The sequence below is a fragment of the Babylonia areolata genome, chromosome 1 (genome assembly GCF_041734735.1).
Source record: "Babylonia areolata isolate BAREFJ2019XMU chromosome 1, ASM4173473v1, whole genome shotgun sequence".
Taxonomy (NCBI): domain Eukaryota; kingdom Metazoa; phylum Mollusca; class Gastropoda; order Neogastropoda; family Buccinidae; genus Babylonia; species Babylonia areolata.
Genome location: NC_134876.1, coordinates 98,735,700 through 98,759,043, shown reverse-complemented (window position 1 = coordinate 98,759,043; position 23,344 = coordinate 98,735,700). Strand labels below are relative to the sequence as shown.

General features: G+C 43.1%; 1 protein-coding gene across 3 annotated transcripts in view; it reads left to right on the top strand.

Moving 5' to 3' along the window:
- LOC143290149 (calcium-dependent protein kinase C) overlaps positions 1-23,082 on the top strand; it is an 84,579-nt gene extending 61,497 nt beyond the window's left edge. For 2 of the 3 annotated variants that reach the window (XM_076599468.1, XM_076599455.1), the window contains 9 exons: positions 1,871-2,044; positions 4,714-4,805; positions 5,383-5,445; positions 6,954-7,092; positions 8,035-8,115; positions 8,901-9,008; positions 12,170-12,310; positions 17,767-17,934; positions 21,149-21,287. In XM_076599468.1, the coding sequence (XP_076455583.1) occupies positions 1,871-2,044; positions 4,714-4,805; positions 5,383-5,445; positions 6,954-7,092; positions 8,035-8,115; positions 8,901-9,008; positions 12,170-12,310; positions 17,767-17,922 (954 nt within the window). In that variant the 3' untranslated portion in view covers positions 17,923-17,934; positions 21,149-21,287. Of the gene's footprint in view, positions 1-1,870; positions 2,045-4,713; positions 4,806-5,382; positions 5,446-6,953; positions 7,093-8,034; positions 8,116-8,900; positions 9,009-12,169; positions 12,311-17,766; positions 17,935-21,148 lie in introns of all 3 variants that reach the window. The other variant, XM_076599462.1, reaches the window with a different exon arrangement.
- The last annotated feature ends 262 nt before the right edge of the window (positions 23,083-23,344 follow it).

Sequence of the window (23,344 nt, the reverse complement as noted above, 5' to 3'; positions counted from 1 at the left end):
AGGCAAAATAGCTTGCATTTAGCACCAAGTGATCACACTGTGTCCTGCATTACTTTGCTGATGAGGCAAAATAGCTTGCATTTAGCAGCAAGTGATCACACTGTGTCCTGCATTACTTTGCTGATGAGGCAAAATAGCTTGCATTTAGCAGCAAGTGACTGCACCTCAGGCCTTTATTTGTTCCACAGCTGACGATACATTGATGTGCTGTGACAAACTTCACCTTGACCAGTGTCAATCATTTGCAGTTGGTGGATCAGTTGTTACACGTTAACTGTCTTTTGTTCTTGTGTAGTCTTTCTCAAGTCAGAGGACATTGCCACGTGTACCCAAACTGTGAATCTGAACCATACTGTCAGGTTGTACTGACAGTGAATCTGAACCATACTGTCAGGTTGTACTGACAGTGAATCTGAACTATACAGTCAGGTTGTACTGACAGTGAATCTGAACCATACTGTCAGGTTGTACTGACAGTGAATCTGAACCATACTGTCAGGTTGTACTGACAGTGAATCTGAACCATACTGTCAGGTTGTACTGACAGTGAATCTGAACCATACTGTCAGGTTGTACTGACAGTGAATCTGAACTATACTGTCAGGTTGTACTGACTGTGTGAATCTGAACCATACTGTCAGGTTGTACTGACTGTGTGAATCTGAACCATACTGTCAGGTTGTACTGACTGTGTGAATCTGAACCATACTGTCAGGTTGTACTGACTGTGTGAATCTGAACCATACTGTCGGATTGTACTGACTGTGTGAATCTGAACCATACTGTCAGGTTGTACTGACAGTGAATCTGAACCATACTGTCAGGTTGTACTGACAGTGAATCTGAACCATACTGTCAGGTTGTACTGACTGTGTGAATCTGAACCATACTGTCAGGTTGTACTGACTGTGTGAATCTGAACCATACTGTCAGGTTGTACTGACTGTGTGAATCTGAACCATACTGTCAGGTTGTACTGACAGTGAATCTGAACCATACTGTCAGGTTGTACTGACTGTGTGAATCTGAACCATACTGTCAGGTTGTACTGACTGAATCTGAACCATACTGTCAGGTTGTACTGAGTGTGTGAATCTGAACCATACTGTCAGGTTGTACTGACTGTGTGAATCTGAACCATACTGTCAGGATTGTACTGACTGTGTGAATCTGAACCATACTGTCGGATTGTACTGACTGTGTGAATCTGAACCATACTGTCAGGTTGTACTGACTGTGAATCTGAACCATACTGTCAGGTTGTACTGTATATGAAGTCACAGAACATTGCCACCTTAGTTCTGTGGTATTTATCTGAATGATATGGTGAAATTTTTGTTGTTAGTTTGTGTGTGTATGTATGTATGTATGTGTGTGTGTATGTTTCTGTGTGTGTGTGCCTGTGTAATTTTGTGAGAGTATAAGTGTGTGTGTGCATGTTTTGTGTATACATGTGTGTGTATGTGTGTGTGCATGAGTATGTGTATTAGTGGGTGTGCATGTGCGCTTGCACGTGCACACATTGTGAGTTTACATGTGTGTGAGTACATGCATGAGTACGTGAGAGTGTGCGTGCACATATGTACACGTTTCATGCACTGTGATGTGTGAAGCCCATGTGTGTGTGTGTGTGTGCATGCATGCACACTGGAAAGCATTGTTTGTGAAGGGCGAAATGTTTTGACCGTTTATAACTGTGCAGTTCCATCTGGTTCATGTCCTTGTGGGCGGGATATCCCATTGTTCTTACGTTTGTGCCACAAGAATGAAATATTAGGGTGTGTGTGTGTACGTGTGTGTGTGTGTGTGTGCGCGCGCGCGTGTGTGTGTGTGTGTGTGTGTGTGTGTGTGTGTGTGTGTGTGCACCCAGGTGGTGCTGGCAGAGCGCAAGGACACGGACGAGCTGTACGCCATCAAGATCCTGAAGAAGGACGTCATCATCCAGGACGACGATGTGGAGTGCACCATGATCGAGAAGCGGGTGCTGGCCCTGCCTCAGAAACCCCCCTTCCTCGTCCAGCTGCACTCCTGCTTTCAGACCATGGTCAGTGCCAGGCAGTGGGAGTAGCGATAATCATCCTCATGATGATGTTTTATTCAGGAAAGGCCATGTGCCCTGTTTGAAGGGGTACACATGAATAAGACATTTTAAGTAATAATGCAGTACACATAAAGACACTAAGTAATAATGCAGTACACATAAAGACACTAAGTAATAATGCAGTACACATAAAGACACTAAGTAATAATGCAGTACACATTAAGACTAAGTAATATTGCAGTACACATAGATAAGACACTTTAAGTAATAACGTCCACATGAATATCATTACAGTAATAACACATGAATGGTATGTGTTTTGGTGGGGGGTACTCTTCTGTTGTTGTACAGATTTTTTTTTCTTTATCATGGACCATCCCAGCTGCAGCTGAGTGCTCACTTGAAGCCACGCTTCGTGCACAAGACGCACACAGCATCTTTCAGAAACACACTCAGTTCCCTTGATAACATCGGAGAACAATGCAAAGGTTAAAGCCAACAAAACTAAAATCACCAAGTGAGAATGCAGCTGACTGAGAAAGGAAAACTGAATGGGATCACTGCAGTACAGAAATATCTGTATTCAGTCCAAGGGAAGCAACTGGGTGATATGGATAAATTGGTATTTGGTTTGTACAAAGTGTCAGTTAGCACCACCCCCAGCAGACACCACCCACACCCTTGCTGCAAATTTTTCATTACTGCAGAAACTAGTCACTCCAACTTATGGTTTCAGCTTGTACTTTTTTTTTCTAAATTACTTTGGAGAGTTTCATTTTGTGAGAATCAATAATAAGAATATATTGTTTGGGAAAAATTCACTTGTTATAAAGCTATGTTTGTGAGACCAAATTAAATACATAGCTCTTTCTTTCAAGATAGTTGGAGAGTTTCAGTTTCATGTACAATCTTGATAGCTGAAGATGTTGTTTAGTGACTGGTTCACTTCTTAAGGTGTATGAGCTGAATGTGTTTGACCGAACACAATACATGCCTGTGCCTCCAGGTACCTATATTCTGTTTGTGCATCAAAACAGATTCTTTGGAAAGTAATCACTTTTTTCAAGTCCCCAGTTATGTGGTACTTTCAAAGACCCCAAATAATTGTACATACAGTTTCAGGATTGTTTGAATTGATTATGGAAACTTCACGTGACCAGGAAGTGTTTTCTTCTTGTTCGTCTCTCTGGACTCTGTGAAGAGTCATTGGGGCGCCTTACAAAAGAAAGAACTGTTCACCAGATCCCTTGAGGTCTGTTGGCTGTGTGTCAAAGCCTGGGTCTCTGCTAACTGTTTTCCTGTCCATTGTGCAGTGTTGTCACTCCATCATGTTTTTCTGTCTCCACCCTCCACCTACCTTCCTCGACACCAAGAAGCTGAACCACTTCCACACAACATGCCTCAGGAAGCTACTGAACATCAAGTGGCAAGACAGGACCCCAGACACGGAGGTGCTTGCAAAAGCCACCCTTCCCAGCATCTTCACCATCCTGATGCAGTCCCAGCTTCGCTGGGCTGGACACGTGGCGCGCATGCCAGACCATCGGCTGCCCAAAAGGCTCTTCTGTGGCGAGCTGCAACAAGGGAAGAGATCACATGGAGGTCAGAAGAAGCGCTTCAGAGATACTCTGAGTCTCTCGGAAAGCGTTTGATATCAACCCTGACTCATGGGAGGAATCTGCAGTGGACCGTGACAAATGGTGCACTGCTGTGCACAAAGGTGCCAAGTTGTGCGAGGCCAACAGGACTGCTGCAGCTGTTCAGAAGAGGCAGGCCAGAAAGTCACGGGCAAACAAGCTCCCTGACAATGATATGCCTGTCTTTGTCTGCCCCAACTGTCAGCGAACATTTCATGCGCAGATTGGACTATTCAGCCATCTGCGCATTCACAGATAGATTCATGAGCATCCCCCCCTCCCCACCCCACCACCACCACCCTCCCCCCATCCCCCAGCTGGATGACAACGATGGTCATCATCGATCTCGATGGACACACACCACCTCCCTCAACAGCTTCTTGGAGGATTGTTTTGGCAAGGCTATTGTTTTGTGGCCATACCAGCATAGCTTTCTTTTCTTAAGTGATGTTGGCAGATCTTCATGACGTTCAGTGTGCTGCTTGATGGTCTGGTGTGCTTCTTCATCAGTGATGTGATGAGTGTACCTGATGTTCAGCATCTTGTGATAACCCCTCGTTTCCATGGTTTGATTTCTTCTTTCCAGATCTGCTGTAAAGGTCCATGTCTTGCGTGTGATACAGGAAGATCGAATATACCAGCGCACACCGGAATCTGATCTGGAGTTTCGTGGAGATATTGCTGTCCTTCCATATATGCTTCAGTCTGGAGAGTGCTGATGTTGTCATTGCTACCCTTTAGAGGATTTTGGGTCATATCAGCAGTGTTGATGGTGTTAAGGTTGGCCATCAAATTGGTCTTTTTGGGAGGCTGATAGGTTTTCTAACTCAGTGGTTAAAATGTAACTGTGATGGAAAAAAAAGTAGATTTACTAACTGCAGTTGTTAAAATATAACTTTTCTAAGTACACTGGTAAAAATATTTTAAAAAAACATTTTTAACTGCAGTGGTAAGAATGTTGATTTTCCAACTGCAATGGGAAAAAAGGTAGATTTTCAGCTGGGATCCTGTCTGATGTGGTTGTGTGTATTTCAGGACCGTCTGTATTTTGTGATGGAGTATGTGAACGGAGGGGATCTCATGTACCGAATACAGCAAGAAGGAAAGTTCAAGGAGCCAGTGGCTGCGTATGTATCACACCATAACACGTGTTTTAGATACAGTGCCTTTTCTGTGTGATTTGCCCCATGTTCCTTTTGCTCTGTGTGTGTGTGTGTGTGTGTGTGTGACTCCTTGTGTGGACTTTGTTACTGTATATGTTAAAGATGACAAAGAAGCAGTACATGAAGAAGAAGAAAGGCAGCACAGGAAGAAGATGCTGAGATGCAACAGCGTCAGAAAGCAACAAAAGTAACAAAACTTTGGCTCTGTTTTGCTTTGTTTGGGTTTTTTTCAGAGATATGAACAACAAACCTCAAAGAGGAGTAACTTCTGACCTAGTTTTATCTATGATATATAAAGGAACTGAAGTATCTGATAGAGCAGAAGAAAAGAGGAGGGGGCTTGATAAATCTTGTGGAGAAGGGAGAAATGTTCAGGTAGTATGTTGGATTCAAAAATCAAGTACTCTCTTGAAATACAGAAACTGGCTCAGTATTCATTTACATTATAACGAGGCATTTACAGCCATGCACAGAGAAAGCTATGTACATGCATCCTGTGTATATATTCTGAAATAACAGAGATGTGTTCCATTGTCTTCAGGTTTTATGCAGCTGAAATTGCCATAGGTCTTTTCTACTTGCATGATCAGGGGATCATATACAGGTGAGCATTTCATGGAAATACACTAACATGCACATGCTCTCTCTGTCTCTGTCTGTCTGTCTGTCTGCCTGTCTGTCTGTCTCTCCCTCTCTCTCTCTTCCTCTCACCCTCTTTCTATCTCTCTCTCTCTCTGTCTCTTATTGACATGCCAGTTGTCAATGCTTACAAATAGAGCATCACACAAAGTATTGCTCGCTCTTTCTGCTTCTTGCAACTTGAAAAGTCAGTGGTACGGTGTATGATGCTGTTATAACCAAGCTGGACATTTCAGTGTCTGCAAAGCACAGCTCTGGCCTCCTGCCACCTGTCAGCTAAGCCCTGAACAAAGCCCTCCAGACAACTGGAGAACTGAACAGGTTATGCTTGGAATAGCCCTTCTTAGCACAGAGTTCCTACGCATTCCCTTTTGCATGCTGTGTGCACGGAACATGCTGTATGGGAAGCCTGGATAGACTTGCTATACTGCTTTGTAGAACAGATTCTGCATTACGCTGGTCAGTTTGAAACGGATGAGGTGAGAAAGGCTCTTTGAGATCTGAACATGCCCAGACAACACCGCTCAGAAGCAGATTCTACTGAACATATGATGCCATTATCTTTATTGAAAATACTGACTTATACCATATGTGTGGTTTGCAGGTTGGAATTTTTGTTTTTTTTGTTTTGGGGTTGGGTTTTTTTGGTATGCCTGTTATCATATACAATTTTATGTATTGTGTTTTGATTCAGTTCACATTCAGGTTAGATTTTTTTTTCAACCCTCTCAGTTTTTGTTGTTGTTGTTTTTTAACCTCTGCTGAAAACCTTAGAGAATGGTCAAGGTCAGAAGCAGAAGTATATCATAGGATTGTGTGTATGAACATCACTGCACTTGGGCCAGATTTTCTTTTCTAATTTTTTTTTTTTTTTTTTTTTTCTGGAGGGTGTCATTTGATACATGCATTTAGAAATGAAGAGTTTAGGATAGATCTTGGATAACTTACCTACATTGAAGGGTTACATTGTTGCACCCAACATGGGAACAAACTGCTACATTTTCTTCAGTTTCTTGCATCCCATCATCTTTGTCATGTACCTAATGAATACTTTTCATGAAAATTGATGATGTGTAAAACTAGTATTGTTGGAATTGTAGCTTGATATAGTGATGAGGTCACATAATGAGTAAAGCAAGAGAGAGAGAGAAATCCATCTGAGGTCTGATCATAATGTTTGTTTCTTCTTATAAATGTTTCCCTGTCCCTCTGCTCCTCCCTCTCACCCCCCCCCCACCCCCCCTCTCTCTCTCTCTTGGTGTCTGTCCACTTCTTGTTACTCACTCTGCCTGACTGACCTGCCTCATAAACACCTGTTGAGGGTGGATGTGGTGCAGTGTTGGCACACACACACACAAGAAGTTCTGACTAACAACCAGTGTGCATGCAGCTTTTTCACTGTTTTGAATGCAGGACAGCAGCTTTGCACAGATGACGACCAAGCCTTTAATGCTGTGTGCTTTTTTACTGCAGAGATTTGAAACTGGACAATGTGATGTTAGATGCCGAGGGACACATAAAAATTGCCGACTTTGGAATGTGTAAAGAGGGCATGCTCGATTCCAAGACGACACGCACATTTTGTGGCACTCCCGATTACATTGCACCCGAGGTATAACTGTCTGCTCAGTGTGTTTATGTACAAAATTCCTGTTTGTGCCAGTTAGAGAGAGAGAGTGCTGGTGTGTAGGAGAGCCAGAGATTATAAGAATATCTGTGTTCCTGCTAGACAGAGAGGAAGTTTGTGTGTGTGTGTGTGGCAGATGTGAGTGAGACAGTCTGTAGATTGTGCATATGGATAATCTGAAGAAGTGTAGTGACATAAAATTATCTGTCTGCCTGCGTGTTTGTGCTACTGTGCACTGTCAACATGAACTTTTTGCTGAGCAAGTTGCTTTCGCCATCACTGCGCAGCATAGCAGGACAAATGGTCAGTGTTATTTTACTGTTTTGCTTCCCATCTCTCTTTGGCCTTAGTGGGCTGCAGCTCCCAAGTTCACTTGATGATGTGGGAGTGGGTTTTTTATGTCTTGAATTTTCACCCTGCCATTAAGGCAGGATTGCTCCAGATATGATGAATTTTAAAACTGAATTTTAAGCGATAACACTAACGAAAATTCAAGTCACACAGCATTGTAAGGAGAGCAGTCCATTATTTTGTGTGTGTGTGGTTATGTGTATGTGTTGGGAGAGGGGGTATGCAAAATTATAAAAATCCCTTGCAACTGTTGAATGATATGATCCTATCCTTGTTTATTTATACTCCTTGAAGTAGATTCTACTGTGTGATGCTTCTCTGGATTTGATGAAATCTGATTACCCGGTATGTGCTTTGCTGTATTGATGACTTTATGTGGAATTGGATAACACTTGCTTTTCTTGAGAATTATACCCTTCACTGCAAGGGACAAAATATAATTGAAAAATGATGCAGTTGTGTCTACCCAAGCAGTGTCAGATTGTCTTGTTGCAAGTGGTCACATTGTTTGTTTAACCTTGTTTTTATATGTGTTGTGTGGGCAGCAGTCACTGAATAGCACATTGTTGTGTGCAGATTGTTCTGTACCAGCCGTACGGAAAGTCTGTGGACTGGTGGGCATACGGTGTACTGCTGTATGAAATGCTAGCTGGCCAGGTCAGTGACTTTTAGTCACAGCTTGTGGTGACTTGATGGTGATGATGATGTGGATACTTACATAGCACCTATCCTCGGTCAGAGACCAAGCTCTTAGCACTTTACAAACAAGGTCATTTGCACAGCTGGCTGCCTACTTGGGTCGATCCCCACAGAAAGTTGCCTTTTTTAATGTTTTTTAATGCAGGGGATGCATCTTATTGTGTGAAGTGCCTTGTTGTCTGTAAAATATGGTACCATTCTTTATGTTGAAGGAACAAGATATCCTATAAATATACCATACTTAAAATAGCCATACATATTTCCGTTTTCATACATCCTAAGCTGACCAATATTCTGCGCAGAGCTGGTCAGGCTCCTGTCTGTGTCATGTTGGTTGTATGAAACATGATTTTGGGGGAAATTCACCTTCTGCAGACAGTGTGGTTCAAAAACAAAGGGAGTAAGTAAACAAATGCTACATAGCCCTTTTTTTTTTCTTTTTTTTTTCATTCTCTCTGTTACTACTCTGTTCCAGCCTGTGAAAAAAAGGGGCTTATTTTTCTTTTTTTCTCTCTTCTATCATAGAAGCTGACTGTTTATGCCAGCAGAAGATGTTTCACCATGGTTAATGTGCAATCAGTCCTTGTCCTTTTTTTTTTCTTTTCTTTTTCTTTTTTTTTTCTTTTTAATCTTAACACTTTGTTTTTTGTTTTTTTCCCCTTCTTTGTGCCAAGTAAAAAAAATGTATTGTTTGGAAACAAGAAGTCCTGAAAAGTGAACATGTTGTGTGCACTTGGTTCCAGCCCCCGTTTGATGGGGAGGACGAGGAGGAGCTGTTTACATCGATAACTGATCACAACGTGTCTTACCCCAAGTCCATGTCCCGTGAGGCTGTCTCCATTTGTAAAGGGGTGAGTCAGTCCACAGCATTCTCTGTTCCCTGTCTCCATTTGTAAAGGGGTGAGTCAGTCTGCAGCATTCTCTGTTCCCTGTCTCCATTTGTAAAGGGGTGAGTCAGTACACAGCATTCTCTGTTCCCTGTCTCCATTTGTAAAGGGGTGAGTCAGTCCACAGCATTCTCTGTTCCCTGTCTCCATTTGTAAAGGGGTGAGTCAGTACACAGCATTCTCTGTTCCCTGTCTCCATTTGTAAAGAGGTGAGTCAGTCCACAGCAGTCTCTGTTCCCTGTCTCCATTTGTAAAGGGGTGAGTCAGTACACAGCATTCTCTGTTCCCTGTCTCCATTTGTAAAGGGGTGAGTCAGTACACAGCAGTCTGTTCCCTGTCTCCATTTGTAAAGGGGTGAGTCAGTCCACAGCAGTCTGTTCCCTGTCTCCATTTGTAAAGGGGTGAGTCAGTCTGCAGCATTCTCTGTTCCCTGTCTCCATTTGTAAAGGGGTGAGTCAGTACACAGCATTCTCTGTTCCCTGTCTCCATTTGTAAAGGGGTGAGTCAGTACACAGCAGTCTCTGTTCCCTGTCTCCATTTGTAAAGGGATGAGTCAGTCCACAGCATTCTCTGTTCCCTGTCTCCATTTGTAAAGGGATGAGTCAGTCTGCAGCATTCTCTGTTCCCTGTCTCCATTTGTAAAGGGGTGAGTCAGTACACAGCAGTCTGTTCCCTGTCTCCATTTGTAAAGGGGTGAGTCAGTACACAGCATTCTCTGTTCCCTGTCTCCATTTGTAAAGGGATGAGTCAGTCTGCAGCATTCTCTGTTCCCTGTCTCCATTTGTAAAGGGGTGAGTCAGTCCCTAGCATTCTCTGTTCCCTGTCTCCATTTGTAAAGGGGTGAGTCAGTCCACAGCAGTCTGTTCCCTGTCTCCATTTGTAAAGGGGTGAGTCAGTACACAGCATTCTCTGTTCCCTGTCTCCATTTGTAAAGGGGTGAGTCAGTCCACAGCATTCTCTGTTCCCTGTCTCCATTTGTAAAGGGGTGAGTCAGTCCGCAGCATTCTCTGTTCCCTGTCTCCGTTTGTAAAGGGGTGAGTCAGTCCACAGCATTCTCTGTTCCCTGTCTCCATTTGTAAAGGGGTGAGTCAGTCTGCAGCATTCTCTGTTCCCTGTCTCCATTTGTAAAGGGGTGAGTCAGCCCACAGCATTCTCTGTTCCCTGTCTCCATTTGTAAAGGGGTGAGTCAGTCCGCAGCATTCTCTGTTCCCTGTCTCCACTTGTAAAGGGGTGAGTCAGTCCGCAGCATTCTCTGTTCCCGGTCTCCATTTGTAAAGGGGTGAGTCAGTCCCTAGCATTCACTGTTCCCTGTCTCCATTTGTAAAGGGGTGAGTCAGTACACAGCATTCTCTGTTCCCTGTCTCCATTTGTAAAGGGGTGAGTCAGTACACAGCATTCTCTGTTCCCTGTCTCCATTTGTAAAGGGGTGAGTCAGTCTGCAGCATTCTCTGTTCCCTGTCTCCATTTGTAAAGAGGTGAGTCAGTACACAGCATTCTCTGTTCCCTGTCTCCATTTGTAAAGGGGTGAGTCAGTCCGGAGCATTCTCTGTTCCCTGTCTCCGTTTGTAAAGGGGTGAGTCAGTCCACAGCATTCTCTGTTCCCTGTCTCCATTTGTAAAGGGGTGAGTCAGTCTGCAGCATTCTCTGTTCCCTGTCTCCATTTGTAAAGGGGTGAGTCAGTCCACAGCAGTCTCTGTTCCCTGTCTCCATTTGTAAAGGGATGAGTCAGTCCACAGCAGTCTGTTCCCTGTCTCCATTTGTAAAGGGGTGAGTCAGTCCACAGCAGTCTCTGTTCCCTGTCTCCATTTGTAAAGGGGTGAGTCAGTCTGCAGCATTCTCTGTTCCCTGTCTCCATTTGTAAAGGGATGAGTCAGTCCCTAGCATTCTCTGTTCCCTGTCTCCACTTGTAAAGGGATGAGTCAGTCTGCAGCATTCTCTGTTCCCTGTCTCCATTTGTAAAGGGGTGAGTCAGTACACAGCATTCTCTGTTCCCTGTCTCCATTTGTAAAGGGGTGAGTCAGTACACAGCATTCTCTGTTCCCTGTCTCCATTTGTAAAGGGGTGAGTCAGTCTGCAGCATTCTCTGTTCCCTGTCTCCATTTGTAAAGGGGTGAGTCAGTACACAGCATTCTCTGTTCCCTGTCTCCATTTGTAAAGGGGTGAGTCAGTCCACAGCATTCTCTGTTCCCTGTCTCCATTTGTAAAGGGGTGAGTCAGTCCACAGCAGTCTCTGTTCCCTGCAGACAGATTTTCTTTCATCCATGTTTGAGTTCAGCAGTGAGGGGCCTGGGTCTATCATGAATAATAAACGTTTGATATGTTTTGTGATACTGAAATCTTCATCTTCAGTTCCTGCTGTTCTTTTCCTGGGATAAAAAAAGCATACATGTTTAACCACTGAATAGAATCTTCACACACAGGAATTTTTTAATGTTAAGATACAAACTTGCTAAAAGTACTATTTTAAAAACAGTCCAACATCACACAACTTACACACCTCAACCCCTACATACTACGTATGGATTTTATGTTTCTTACATTTTGATGTTTATGTTCCATCTACACGATTATTAAACCATGGTTGCCCTAACTAGTCACTGCGGCAAAGTAGTTTGCATCACAGACTGAGAGTTGGAAGGAAACAGGTTTGATCCCCATCAGAGGTGTTTTTTCTGGCTCCTACCCAGAGCTAAGGGCTCACATGGGAAGACTGGGGCCACACAGTCCATGGTCATCCACTGCACAGATCTGTGCATTTCAGGGAGTGTTGCTCAGGTTCACTGATAATATATTTATATATTTATTGTGAGAGTACAGCCTTGTCAAGTAGTCCCACACCTAAATGGACTTCCATAGCAGCATCTCCATCACGCCCATCATCATTCATCTTCTTTCTTTTTTTTTTCTTCTTTTTTTTTATCATTCGTGGTCTGCGACTCTGACAATCACTCGTGCACATGACTGGGCTTTTACATGTATGACCGTTTTTATCCCCATCATGTAGGCAGTCATACCCAGTTTTCAGGGGGAGGGGGGGGGGGGGGGGATGATTCATCTTCAATGAAATAAATGCTCCCAAGAAGGAAAAGAACACACCAAAAAACAAAAACCTGGTGGCTGTGCAGCTGCTGACCAAGGCCCCAGCCAAGCGCCTGGGCTGCACGGCCACTGGGGAGCGAGACATCAAGGACCACGCCTTCTTCCGCCGCATCGTGTGGGAGAAGATTGAGAGCTTGGAGGTTCAGCCGCCCTACAAACCCAGAATTGTGAGTTCCTGGTTCACTCCCCACCCCCACACCACACTTTGCTGTCTTACCGGTGTCTTGATGTGCCTCAGCTTGGTTTGTTGTTGTTTTTCTGGTGCTGTCTTGTTGTGAACTGTACACCACACCTCTCTGATGGTGGAGCGGTGGCCTGGTGATGACACGTCCGCCTGGGAAGTGAGAGAGTCTGAGCACACAGGATCAAATCCCACACTCATCAGTACTGTCTCTCCCCTCACTAGACTTCCACTGGTGGTGTGGATGCTAGTCGTTTGGATGAGATGATAAACCCAGGTCTTATGTGTAGCATGCTGTTAGCACATGTAAAAGAACCCACAACACCAAGAAGGTGGAAAAACCCACTTTGATAGGAAAACCAATACACTTGCACGCAGAAAAAAGGAAGAAGAAAAAACCTGGGTGGAGCTGCACTGTAGCAACATGCTTGGTCTGGGAACAGCAGCCCAAACTTCATGCAGAGAAATTTGTTGTGGCTAAAAAAGGAAAAACAGAAGAAAAGAATGCAATACATTACAGATAGCTATTGTTTCCACAATTTGAGGTTACAGTTTTAAGGGTGCCAAAACAGCAGACTGAGCCATATATGCTACATCGAGATTGTCTGCTGATAAAAAGGATATATATTATATATTTTTCAGTTGGTCGTTCCTCAGGAATTTCACATTCCTAGTCACTGTCGTGTATTTTATAAATATGGTTTGAAGTTACTCAAAGAAAAGTGTTGATGAATAAGCAAGGGGAAGGAAAAAAAACAATAATAATTTTTTTTTTAAAAAGACCAAGCACTCCATGTGACTGCAAAAAAAGGGGGGTGGGGTGGGGGGGGTGTAAACAAAATTGGAGTGATGTATTTATGAGTTATTTTTGCACGGTTCATTGAAAAGATATTAAGAAGGTGGGCTCAAAGTCATTTCCACTTCTTTGTTTTTCTTCAGAGAGATTAATATGATCCCCAAAAACAGAAACATTCTGTCCACTGTCAGAGTGGAATTGATATGATTTTTCTTTGTTTTTCATTTTTCCAAAATCTGGAGATTTCTTCATGCACCCATTTCCAACCTACCGCCTTCTAAGTCCTGTTTGAAACCGTTATTTTTAAAAGTCTTTATAACATTTTGTGATCAGATGATATATGCACGACAAGCCGTGAGGTGACGCCATGAGATGTGGATCCTCAGTGAGGCCAGAGTGTGTTTGGTGCTGCGTTGAGAGGTTGTGGTGTGTGTGGGTCAGGGAGTGGTGGTGATGGTGTGTGTGGTGGATGGTGTGTGTGTGGATGTGTGTGAGACTGATTGAAGTGTCAGTCTTTCTAAAAGCTTGTGTGATGATGATGTCTGCATGTTCTGACTGTTTGGTGTGCATTGCAAAACATTTAGTTTTCTTTGTTTGCATCATTGGTTTGTTGTCTTGTCATGGGTTATGTTGAGTTGAGAGATTCCTGTGGGATTCCTGGTGCTTGAATCCTGTACAGTATAAAGCTGTTGTTTGTCGTCAATGGGCATCAGTTCTTTTTGCATGTGTGGAATGTTAATTATCAGATAGTTACATCTTTCCCTCAACCCTGGCTCCACAGGTGAAACAGATTATCAGCGGATACAAATTTGCAACACCGTGTTTGCTGTGATTTCCAAGTAGCTGTCTAGAATCAGTTCAGAGTTCCACAACCACACACAGGGAGCGCCAACAAAACAGCACAACATGAACAGTTTATTTAGAAATTGGTGCCATCCTGCTGCAAGGTGGTGATCTTCTTTCTTCTTCTGCGTTCACTCGTATGCACATGAGTGGGCTTTTATGTGTATGACCGTTTTTACCCCGCCATATAGGCAACCATATTCCATTTTCGGGGGTGTGCATGCTGGGTATGTTCTTGTTTCCATAACCCACCGAACACTGACATGGATTACAGGATCTTTAACGTGTGTATTTGATCTTCTGCTTGCATATACACACGAAGGGGGTTCAGGCACTAGCAGGTCTGCACATATGTTGACCTGGGAGATCGTAAAAATCTCCACCCTTTACCCACCAGGCGCCGTCACCGTGATTCGAACCCGGGACCCTCAGATTGACAGTCCAACGCTTTAACCACTCGGCTATTGCGCCCGTCTAAGGTGGTGATCAATTTGGAATCATTTGAACATGAAGCAGTCATCATGTAAATGGGGAAAAAAGTCAAACAGTTATATCTTTGTGTTGATCACAGAGCCCATGATTGTTCTGTGGTGTACATATCTGTTAGCACATGGCCATCAGGCAGTATGATCAGCTGAACATTCAGAAGAAGAGTGGGGGCATTGCATTATAATTTTCTTCAAAACTGCTGCCCTCTGTTTTCAGTGAAGGTGCAGGAAAAAACATGGGTAGGGAGGTGATGGAGGACTCACAGGATGGAGATGAGCACAGTGTTTAGATACACCAGGAACTGGGCATAATTGTTCATAAACACCAGTAACGGGGCATATCTCTGATACATTGACATGGTTATATTTACTAGTAACTGGGCATAGCTCTGATGCAATGACATGGTTATATACACCAGTAACGGGGCATAGCTCTGATGCAATGACATGGTTATATACACCAGTAACTGGGCATAGCTCTGATGCAATGACATGGTTATATACACCAGTAACTGGGCATAGCTCTGATGCAATGACATTGTTATATACACCAGTAACTGGGCATAGCTCTGATACAATGACATGGTTATATACACCAGTAACTGGGCATAGCTCTGATGCAATGACATGGTTATATACACCAGTAACTGGGCATAGCTCTGATGCAATGACATGGTTATATACACCAGTAACTGGGCATGGTATAAAGAGTGGTTATATAAACAAGTAACTAGGCATAGCTCTGATACTTTCTTCTTCTCTTTCATCAGATGGACTAGCTCTGATACAAAGACATAATTATATGCAACGATAACTAGTCCTTACTAGGCATAGCTCTGACACACAACTAGGCATATTTATGACACAGCTTGCTTATATACAACAATAACAAGGAATAGCTCTGAGGTAAAGTGTTAAAATTCACCAGTCACTAGGCGTAGCTCTGACACAAAGACAGGTACATGTACACCAACAGATGTATGCATGTGTGTTTTGTTATGGGTTGTTTTTTTGTTTTGTTTTGGTGTTGTTGTTTGTTTTGTTTTTTTGCATTATGATGCTGAAGCATTTGGTTGTTTGATGTTGTTGCTAATGGTCTTGATTTGATGTTACCTGGGTGTTGAGTTTGATGTTGTGCTGCTATGGGGTAATTTACTGTGGGGAGTGCAGACCTGTCAACCCTTCTGTTCAGCACAATTTATCTGGCTCGGTTGCACTAGATTCCGCTCTTGCCACCCCGCCGCCCCCACCCCCACCACTCCCTAAAAAAATCTCTCTCTCTCTCTCTCTAATATATATATATATATATATATATATATATATAGACTAAGTTCACGGAGCTGCATAACTGCGATGTTCACGGTCAGTGCAGAGTTAAACAGAAGTTCTGGTCATCAGCTTCCAACCACTTTGAAGCATGTGTCAGACAAGGTTTCTCTAATGCAACTCGGCTTGCAAAAACACTTGGAAGCTTGTGTCAGAAACAAGGTTACTCTGAGTCTGAAGCAACTCGACTTGCAAATGAATCTTTAACCTTGCTGAGGAATGGTTTTCATTCTTCCATGGCATAGGATACTACCGCAGATGATCCTCCAAGTGCCAAGAGGGACCATGCTGCAGCAGTGAACTAAGGGGCTGCAGTTTGTTGCAGCTGTACAAGAAAGTGACCTTGGCTTCTCTGAAGAAGTTTATATGTCTGAATGATAAGAAAGAGAATATATCACTGCTGCAGAGACACTGTAAAGTGCACAAGAGAGAAAGAGAGACCAGGAAGACAGGGTGGGGGGGAGTACAAGAAGGAGAGGGGGGAAAAAGTACATTTGGAATTGCAAAAGACATGTGTTGTTTTGTTCTGGGGGTGGTGTCAAAAACGTTCCTCACAACTTCCAGATATTCCCCTCTGTTAGTGAAACTGTTCCAAATATCCCCCTCTGTTAGTGAAATTGTTTCAAATATTCCCCCTCTGTTAGTGAAACTGTTCCAAATATCCCCCTCTGTTAGTGAAACTGTTTCAAATATTCCCCCTCTGATAGTGAATATTCCCCTCTGTTAGTGAAACTGTTCCAAATATTCCCTCTGATAGTGAAACTGTCCAAAATATTCCCCTCTGTGTTTGCTCTGTTTCTGAAACTGTCACAAATATTCCCCTCTGTAACTGAAACTATCCAAAATATTCCCATCTGCAAGTGAAACAATCCCATATATTCCCCTCTTGTGATGTAACTATCCTAAATATTCCCCTCTTGTAATGTAACTATCCAAAATATTCCCCTCTGTTAGTGAAACTGTTCCAGATATTCCCCTCTGTTAGTGAAACTATCCCAGATATTCCTCTCTGTTAGTGAAGCTATCCCAAATATTCCCCTCTGCTGTTGAAAGTATACGAAATATTCCCTCCCCTCTGTAGTGAAACTACCCCAAATATTCTGAAAGTATCCCAGATATTCCCCTCTGTTGCTGAAACTATCCCAAATATTTTGAAAGTCTCCAAGATATTCCCCTATGTGACTGAAACTATCCCAAGTATTCCCTCCAGTTAGTGAAACTATCCCAAATATTCCCTTCAGTTAGTGAAACTATCCCAAATATTCCCCTCTGCTGGTGAAGGTATTTCATACATTCCCTTCAGTTAGTGAAACTATTCCAAACATCCTCCTCAGTTAGTGAAGGTATTTCAAACATCCTCCTCAGTTAGTGAAGGTATTCCAAACGTCCTCCTCAGTTGGTGAAGGTATTCCAAACATCCTCCTCAGTTGATGAAGGTATTTCAGACATTCCCTTCGGTTAGTGAAACTATTCCAAACATCCTCCTCAGTTGGTGAAGGTATTTCAAACATTCGCTTCAGTTAGTGAAACTATTCCAAACATCCTCCTCAGTTGATGAAGGTATTTCAGACATTCCCTTCAGTAAGTGAAACTATTCCAAACGTCCTCCTCAGTTGGTGAAGGTATTTCAAACATTCCCTTCAGTTAGTGAAACTATTCCAAACATCCTCCTCAGTTAGTGAAGGTATTCCAAACATCCTCCTCAGTTGGTGAAGGTATTCCAAACATCCTCCTCAGTTGGTGAAGGTATTCCAAACATCCTCCTCAGTTAGTGAAGGTATTCCAAACATCCTCCTCAGTTGGTGAAGGTATTCCAAACATCCTCCTCAGTTGGTGAAGGTATTCCAAACATCCTCCTCAGCTGGTGAAGGTATTTCTGTCAGGTGTGTGGAGGGTTGGCAGGTCTGGGGGGGTGGTGTCCCTTTGGTGTTGAATGTTGTGCTTACTTCTGTGCTTTGCCTTTTTTTTTTTCTCCCTTCTGTCCTGTAGACGAACCAGCGAAAAGCAGAAAACTTTGACAAGGCGTTCACGGGGGGAGCCTTGAAATTGACGCCGGTTGACCCTTTTGTCATCATGAACATAGACGAAGATGCCTTCAGAGGCTTTACCTTCCGCAATCCTTATTTTGTCACCGATAGATCTTGAGTTGTGCTCCATGTATGTACTGCTTTATTTTCAGTTGCGTTTTTTTTTTTTTGTTTGTTTGTTTTTAGTTCTTTTCTGTTTGGTTATTGTTTTTCTCTCTAGTTTGCTGTCAGTATCTCGTTTCCACGTTTCAGTTTGTCTGGTTTTTGGTTTTTTGTTGTTGTTGTTTTTTGTTTGTTTTTTTTTTCACCTTTCATCTGATAATGTTCTGCTCCGACTTGTCTCTGTCTGTCTCATTTATTAGGTTCCTTTATGTCTCCTGTCTGTCTCACAATCTCTTTTCCTTTCTCTTTCTCACTGTTGCTCTCTCTCTCTCTCTCTCTCTCTCTCTCTCTCTCTCTCTTGTCTTTTTCTTTTTTCTTTTTTTGGCTTTTTTTGTTTTGTACTCAATGTTTCACTGTCTCTCTTTACCTGTTTTTTTTTCTCCTCTCTACAGTGTGAATTTTGATGCTTGGTCAGCAAAAGGGTGGCTCTCTACAAATTCCTGCCCATTATTTTAATGGATTATCATTTGATCTTTTTTGGGTTTTGTTTGTTTGTTTGCATGATGCATGAACTGTACCCTCTGGATAGATAACAGTGACCTGTCCACTCAAACATGATAGTGCTGTGTGTGTTGTGAATGAAGTTCTGTGTAGTGTCTGTGGCAGGTGGCACAAATGATTGACAGATGAGCTTCCATGCAGAATGTGCCGTACTAAAATCTTGTGTGATGATTTTCCTGTGGGGTGGCTGTCATGATGACAGTGACCGTGCATGTTGAATGCCTTTGAAAGGAGTTATCTTATCAGCATGTCCCTGTGGCCTCGAAGTGGTGCTGGTTCTCTGGACAGTAGGAGAACACACATGTTTGTAAAGTGTTGAAGCTGGGTTTTTCAGTTGCACAGTTTAGGAATCTCCGTGGATTTTTAGGACAGGTTTTCAGTTTCAGTTTCTCGAGGAATGTCAGTGCATTCGGACAAATCCGTACATGCTACACCACATCTGCTAGGCAGATGCCAGACAGCAGCATAACCCAATGCACCAGTCAGACTTGGAGTGCATGCATATATATTTGTGTACCTGTCTGAGTGGATTTTTTCCTTCAGAATTTTGCCAGAGGACAACACTATTGTTGCCATAGGTTCTTTTTCAGTGCACCAAATGCATGCTGTACACAGGACCTGGGTTCACCGTCTCATCCAGATGACTGCACACTCAGTTTGATTTTCCTGTCAAACTTGGGAGAAAGGGCGAGAGTGGGAGTCAAACCCAGAAGCTCACGGACACTGAATTGACAGATGAGCATCTTATCCATTCTGCCACCTTCCTCCTTTAGTGGAGTGATGGCCTAGAGGTAACGCGTCCACCTAGGAAGCGAGAGAATCTGAGCGCGCTGGTTCGAATCACGGTTCAGCCGCCGATATTTTCTTTCCCTCCACTAGACCTTGAGTGGTGGTCTGGATGCTAGTCATTCGGATGAGACGATAAACTGAGGTCCCGTGTGCAGCATGCACTTAGCGCACGTAAAAGAACCCACGGCAACAAAATGGTTGTTCCTGGAAAAATTCTGTAGAAAAATCCACTTCGATAGGAAAAACAAATAAAACTGCACGCAGGAAAAAATACAAAAAAATGGGTGGCGCTGTAGTTTAGCGACGCGCTCTCCCTGGGGAGAGCAGCCCAAATTTCACACAGAGAAATCTGTTGTGACAAAAAGAAATACAAATACAAATAAACAGGGACTGTATTACAACAAAAAAAAAAAAAAGCACTGGCTATACTGTCCATGATAAATATCCAGTGCATCATATTCTCTTTCCTTTTATCTTTTCAGCGGTGATAATAGATATGTTGAAGGTTTTCTTGATGGTGTCCGGTGTCAAGTTCCATATGCTGACTGTATACTGACAGTCGTCCACTTCACCAGTGCTTCTTTGGGGTGGTGCTCAAATTTCACCTCCCAACACTGCAGGTGTTTGCACTCTTAGGCATGGCTGATGTCAGGATATGTTGTGAAAGGAATCATAGAGGACAGCTTTGTCACATAGTCCCCAATCAAAATGGACATTGATGATCATCATCACTCATCAGCCTCATTGGTCATTAACAGTTGTAGACAGATTGTTCCAAATACTGCTGTCTTCTATGACCTGCTGGATGGTGAGCTGTGTTGGAATTTCTAAGCGCTTTCATTCTTGTGGTGAGTGTTTGTCAGTCTTCAGTACCACCAGGTTGGTGGTGGACTGTCACTGTGGGGATGGTGGCCACAGTCTTACCCCAGGGAAGAGTCTGGTTCTGGATAGCTGAACAGTTTTTGTCATCAGTAGGTGTCACGGTGTTGGGACAAATCCATATTCGCTACACCACATCTGCTTGGCAGGTGCCTGACAGCACTGTAACCAAACATGCTCAGTCAGGCCTTGAGTACGTGCATATATACATTTGTGTACCAATCAGGGTTGATTTTTTTTTTTTACAGAATTTTGCCAGAGGATATCTTTTTTGCTGCCACAGGTCCTTTCTCAGTACACCAAGCAAGTTCTGCACACCTGACCTCGTTTTATCATCTCATCCAAATGACTAGATGCACAGATTGATTTTCCAGTCAAACTTGGGAGAAAGGGCGAGAGCAGGATTCGAACCTTGACCCTCATGGATACTGCAGATAAGCGTATTAACCATACTGCCACCTTCCTCCCTGCATGTTTATAAGTCCAGATGTGTTGGAATAGATGAGGCACTAAAGAACACCAGCCAAGTGACTCACCAGCTGTACAGGTCTCCTTCAGGCTGTGGCATCATTGCAAGTCCTGGTGTGGCTGTGTATGGGGAGTTCAGGAGGAGCCAAGTGGGAGCAATGCCATGGAAATGGCACAAAAGATGTAGTGGCAAACAGAAACAAGAAAGAAAAAAAGAGAATAGTAAAGATGAACTCTTGTTGGGTTATTTCTGTTGTGTACTGCCAGAGCGTCAACTTGAAATGGTATGTTGTGATCATAGTGTGTTGTTTTGTGCTGTGCTTCAGTGAACTCCATAACTGGATAGATAGATAATCAGAGAGTATTTAGTTGTTCTTGTTTGTCACACACCCGTGTTATTTCCATTCAGATTTTTTTTTTCATACATTTTTACCTTTATGATTTGTGAATTGATTACAATTTCCACCTGTATGATATGTGTGGAATGATGAGAAATTTTGTATTTGCCTTATTTTTACACCCAGTTCTGCTCTTGTGGTGTACAGAAAAGTCGAAAGGACGTCAGCAATTTTGACCGAGAGTTCACCTCGGAGGCGCCCAAGCTGACCCCAACCGACAAGCTGTTCATCATGAACCTGGACCAGACAGAGTTCTTGGGCTTCTCCTACGTCAACCCAGAGTTCATCGTGTCTGTGTGATCTCGGCCACTCTCTGCTGTGTGATGGGAGACTCAGCCGCACACACTGCGAGTTTCCTCTTCCTATGTTTACCAGGGGGCTTCCTCATCCCTGTGATTTTCTGTTTCTTTCATGACTTCTGTGCATTGGTGGGACAGCAGAGCATCGCCGCATGACCACAGACACCCAAGTAGTTCTGCATAGTCTGTACCTTGTGCATAGAAAATTGTGGGCACTTTTTTTTGTCGTCTTCTTTTTTCTTCCCAAGACACTTCTCTATTACATTTTTACTTCTTAGTCTTTTATGTGCTGGTTTTTATCTGTTTGTTCCTATTTGTATTTTACAGCATTTCTATAATACGTATGTGATCTGTTATCAAGTCCTTTTTTTTGTATTATTTGTGTCGCACTTATCTGTGATTGTTATTGTGATGGAACGTGTTTGCCCAGAAGATGATTTTTTGTCAGTGTATTTATTAGGAAAAAAACCCATTAGGAATAACAATATTTTAATGTCATTGTAGAATGAATGTGATATGTTTGATTTTCTTTTTCTTTTTTTTTCTTTTTTTTTATGTACAGAGCATTTAAAATGACAGGATATGAATGATGCATCACAATTCAAATCATTGAGTGTTGCCTGCTCACGACCAACACTTGTACAGAACACATTAGATGCACATGGCGAGTGAACAGTCATGCTCTGCATGGCTTACTTCCACTGCCCAGTGAACTGTGGGCAGGATGCAGCTGTCATTCATCTGCATCAGTCATGCACCACTGAACCATGCAGCTCTCTTTACTGCCAATGGTGGAGGTTTAATCTCTGTTGTGTTTGTTTTTGAATGGCCACAGTCTGGTCTGGGGTACACAAAATCAGAGAATTCGTAAACTCGGGTTCATTGCGTGCAAATTTCATAGGTTGCACCTGACCAATTTTTTTTCTTCTTCTTCTCGGTATTGATTTCTTTTCGTTCATTCATCTGGGCTTTCTCTCATACAAAAGAGACCACCACAGCCAGGTTTGTCCAGTCATGGTCCAGGCACCAGCATTCTTCATGGAGCTGTCATTGACAGACCACCCTCTTGACAAGACTCTGCACTGCTGCAAGGAAGGATGCAACCTTATATGTCAACATGTATATGTGCAACAATGTTTAGTCATGGGGCCAAACTGATGAATGGTCTGTCTTCTGAGTGGAGACACGGCACCAGATCCCTTTAGCAACAGTCCCCTCCTCCCCCATGCAGGCACTGAAGAGCTTTGATAGGAGCTCACCATAGGCACAGAATGGAACCCACAGCCTTTCAGGTCTCCGTCTTAAGTTCTGACCCTTGCACCACAGCAGCAACCAGTCTCCTTTCAAATCTTACCGTAATGGTCGGAGTATACAATCCACATGTGGTTGTTGTTGATACTTATAAAGAAACAGATAATCACACACACACACACACACACACACACACACAAACACATACACACACACGATTTCACTGTGTAAATTGCAGTAACCAGGTAAATGAACCACAACAGTTTACTAAACCCATGACAATTATGCTGGTCCTCTGGATTTATATGATTATGATGATAATGTTGCCCTGTCTTTTTGAAATGCTGTTTGATAGTCTGTCTTCTCTCTACCCCCTTAGAAGCTGTCCTGACTGCTGTGCAGTACTTTCACATGGAGTTAGTCAGACTGGAAACGTTGCACTGTGCAGCAATGTGCACAAGCTGTGTAGTTTTTGTTAGCATATCTGTTGTTTTCTTTGTTTTTGTTTTTTGGGGGGTTTCTTGTTGTTTTTTAAGTGTTGTGTTTCTTAAAGTTGTTGGGTTTGTTGTTTTTTTTTTTGGGGGGGGGGGGGTTTACTTCTATTTTTCTGTCACCAGGAAGTGGTAAGTTAGCAGAATAGGTGACGCTTCTAAAAGTAGTGGAATGGTCAGAGTGCTGGATTCTTGCCCAAGTTTCCCGAGTTCAATCCCCGGTTCAACGCACCTGGTGGGTGATGGGTGGAGACTTTTTCGACCACACAGGTCAGCATATGTGCAGACCTGCTAGTGCCTGA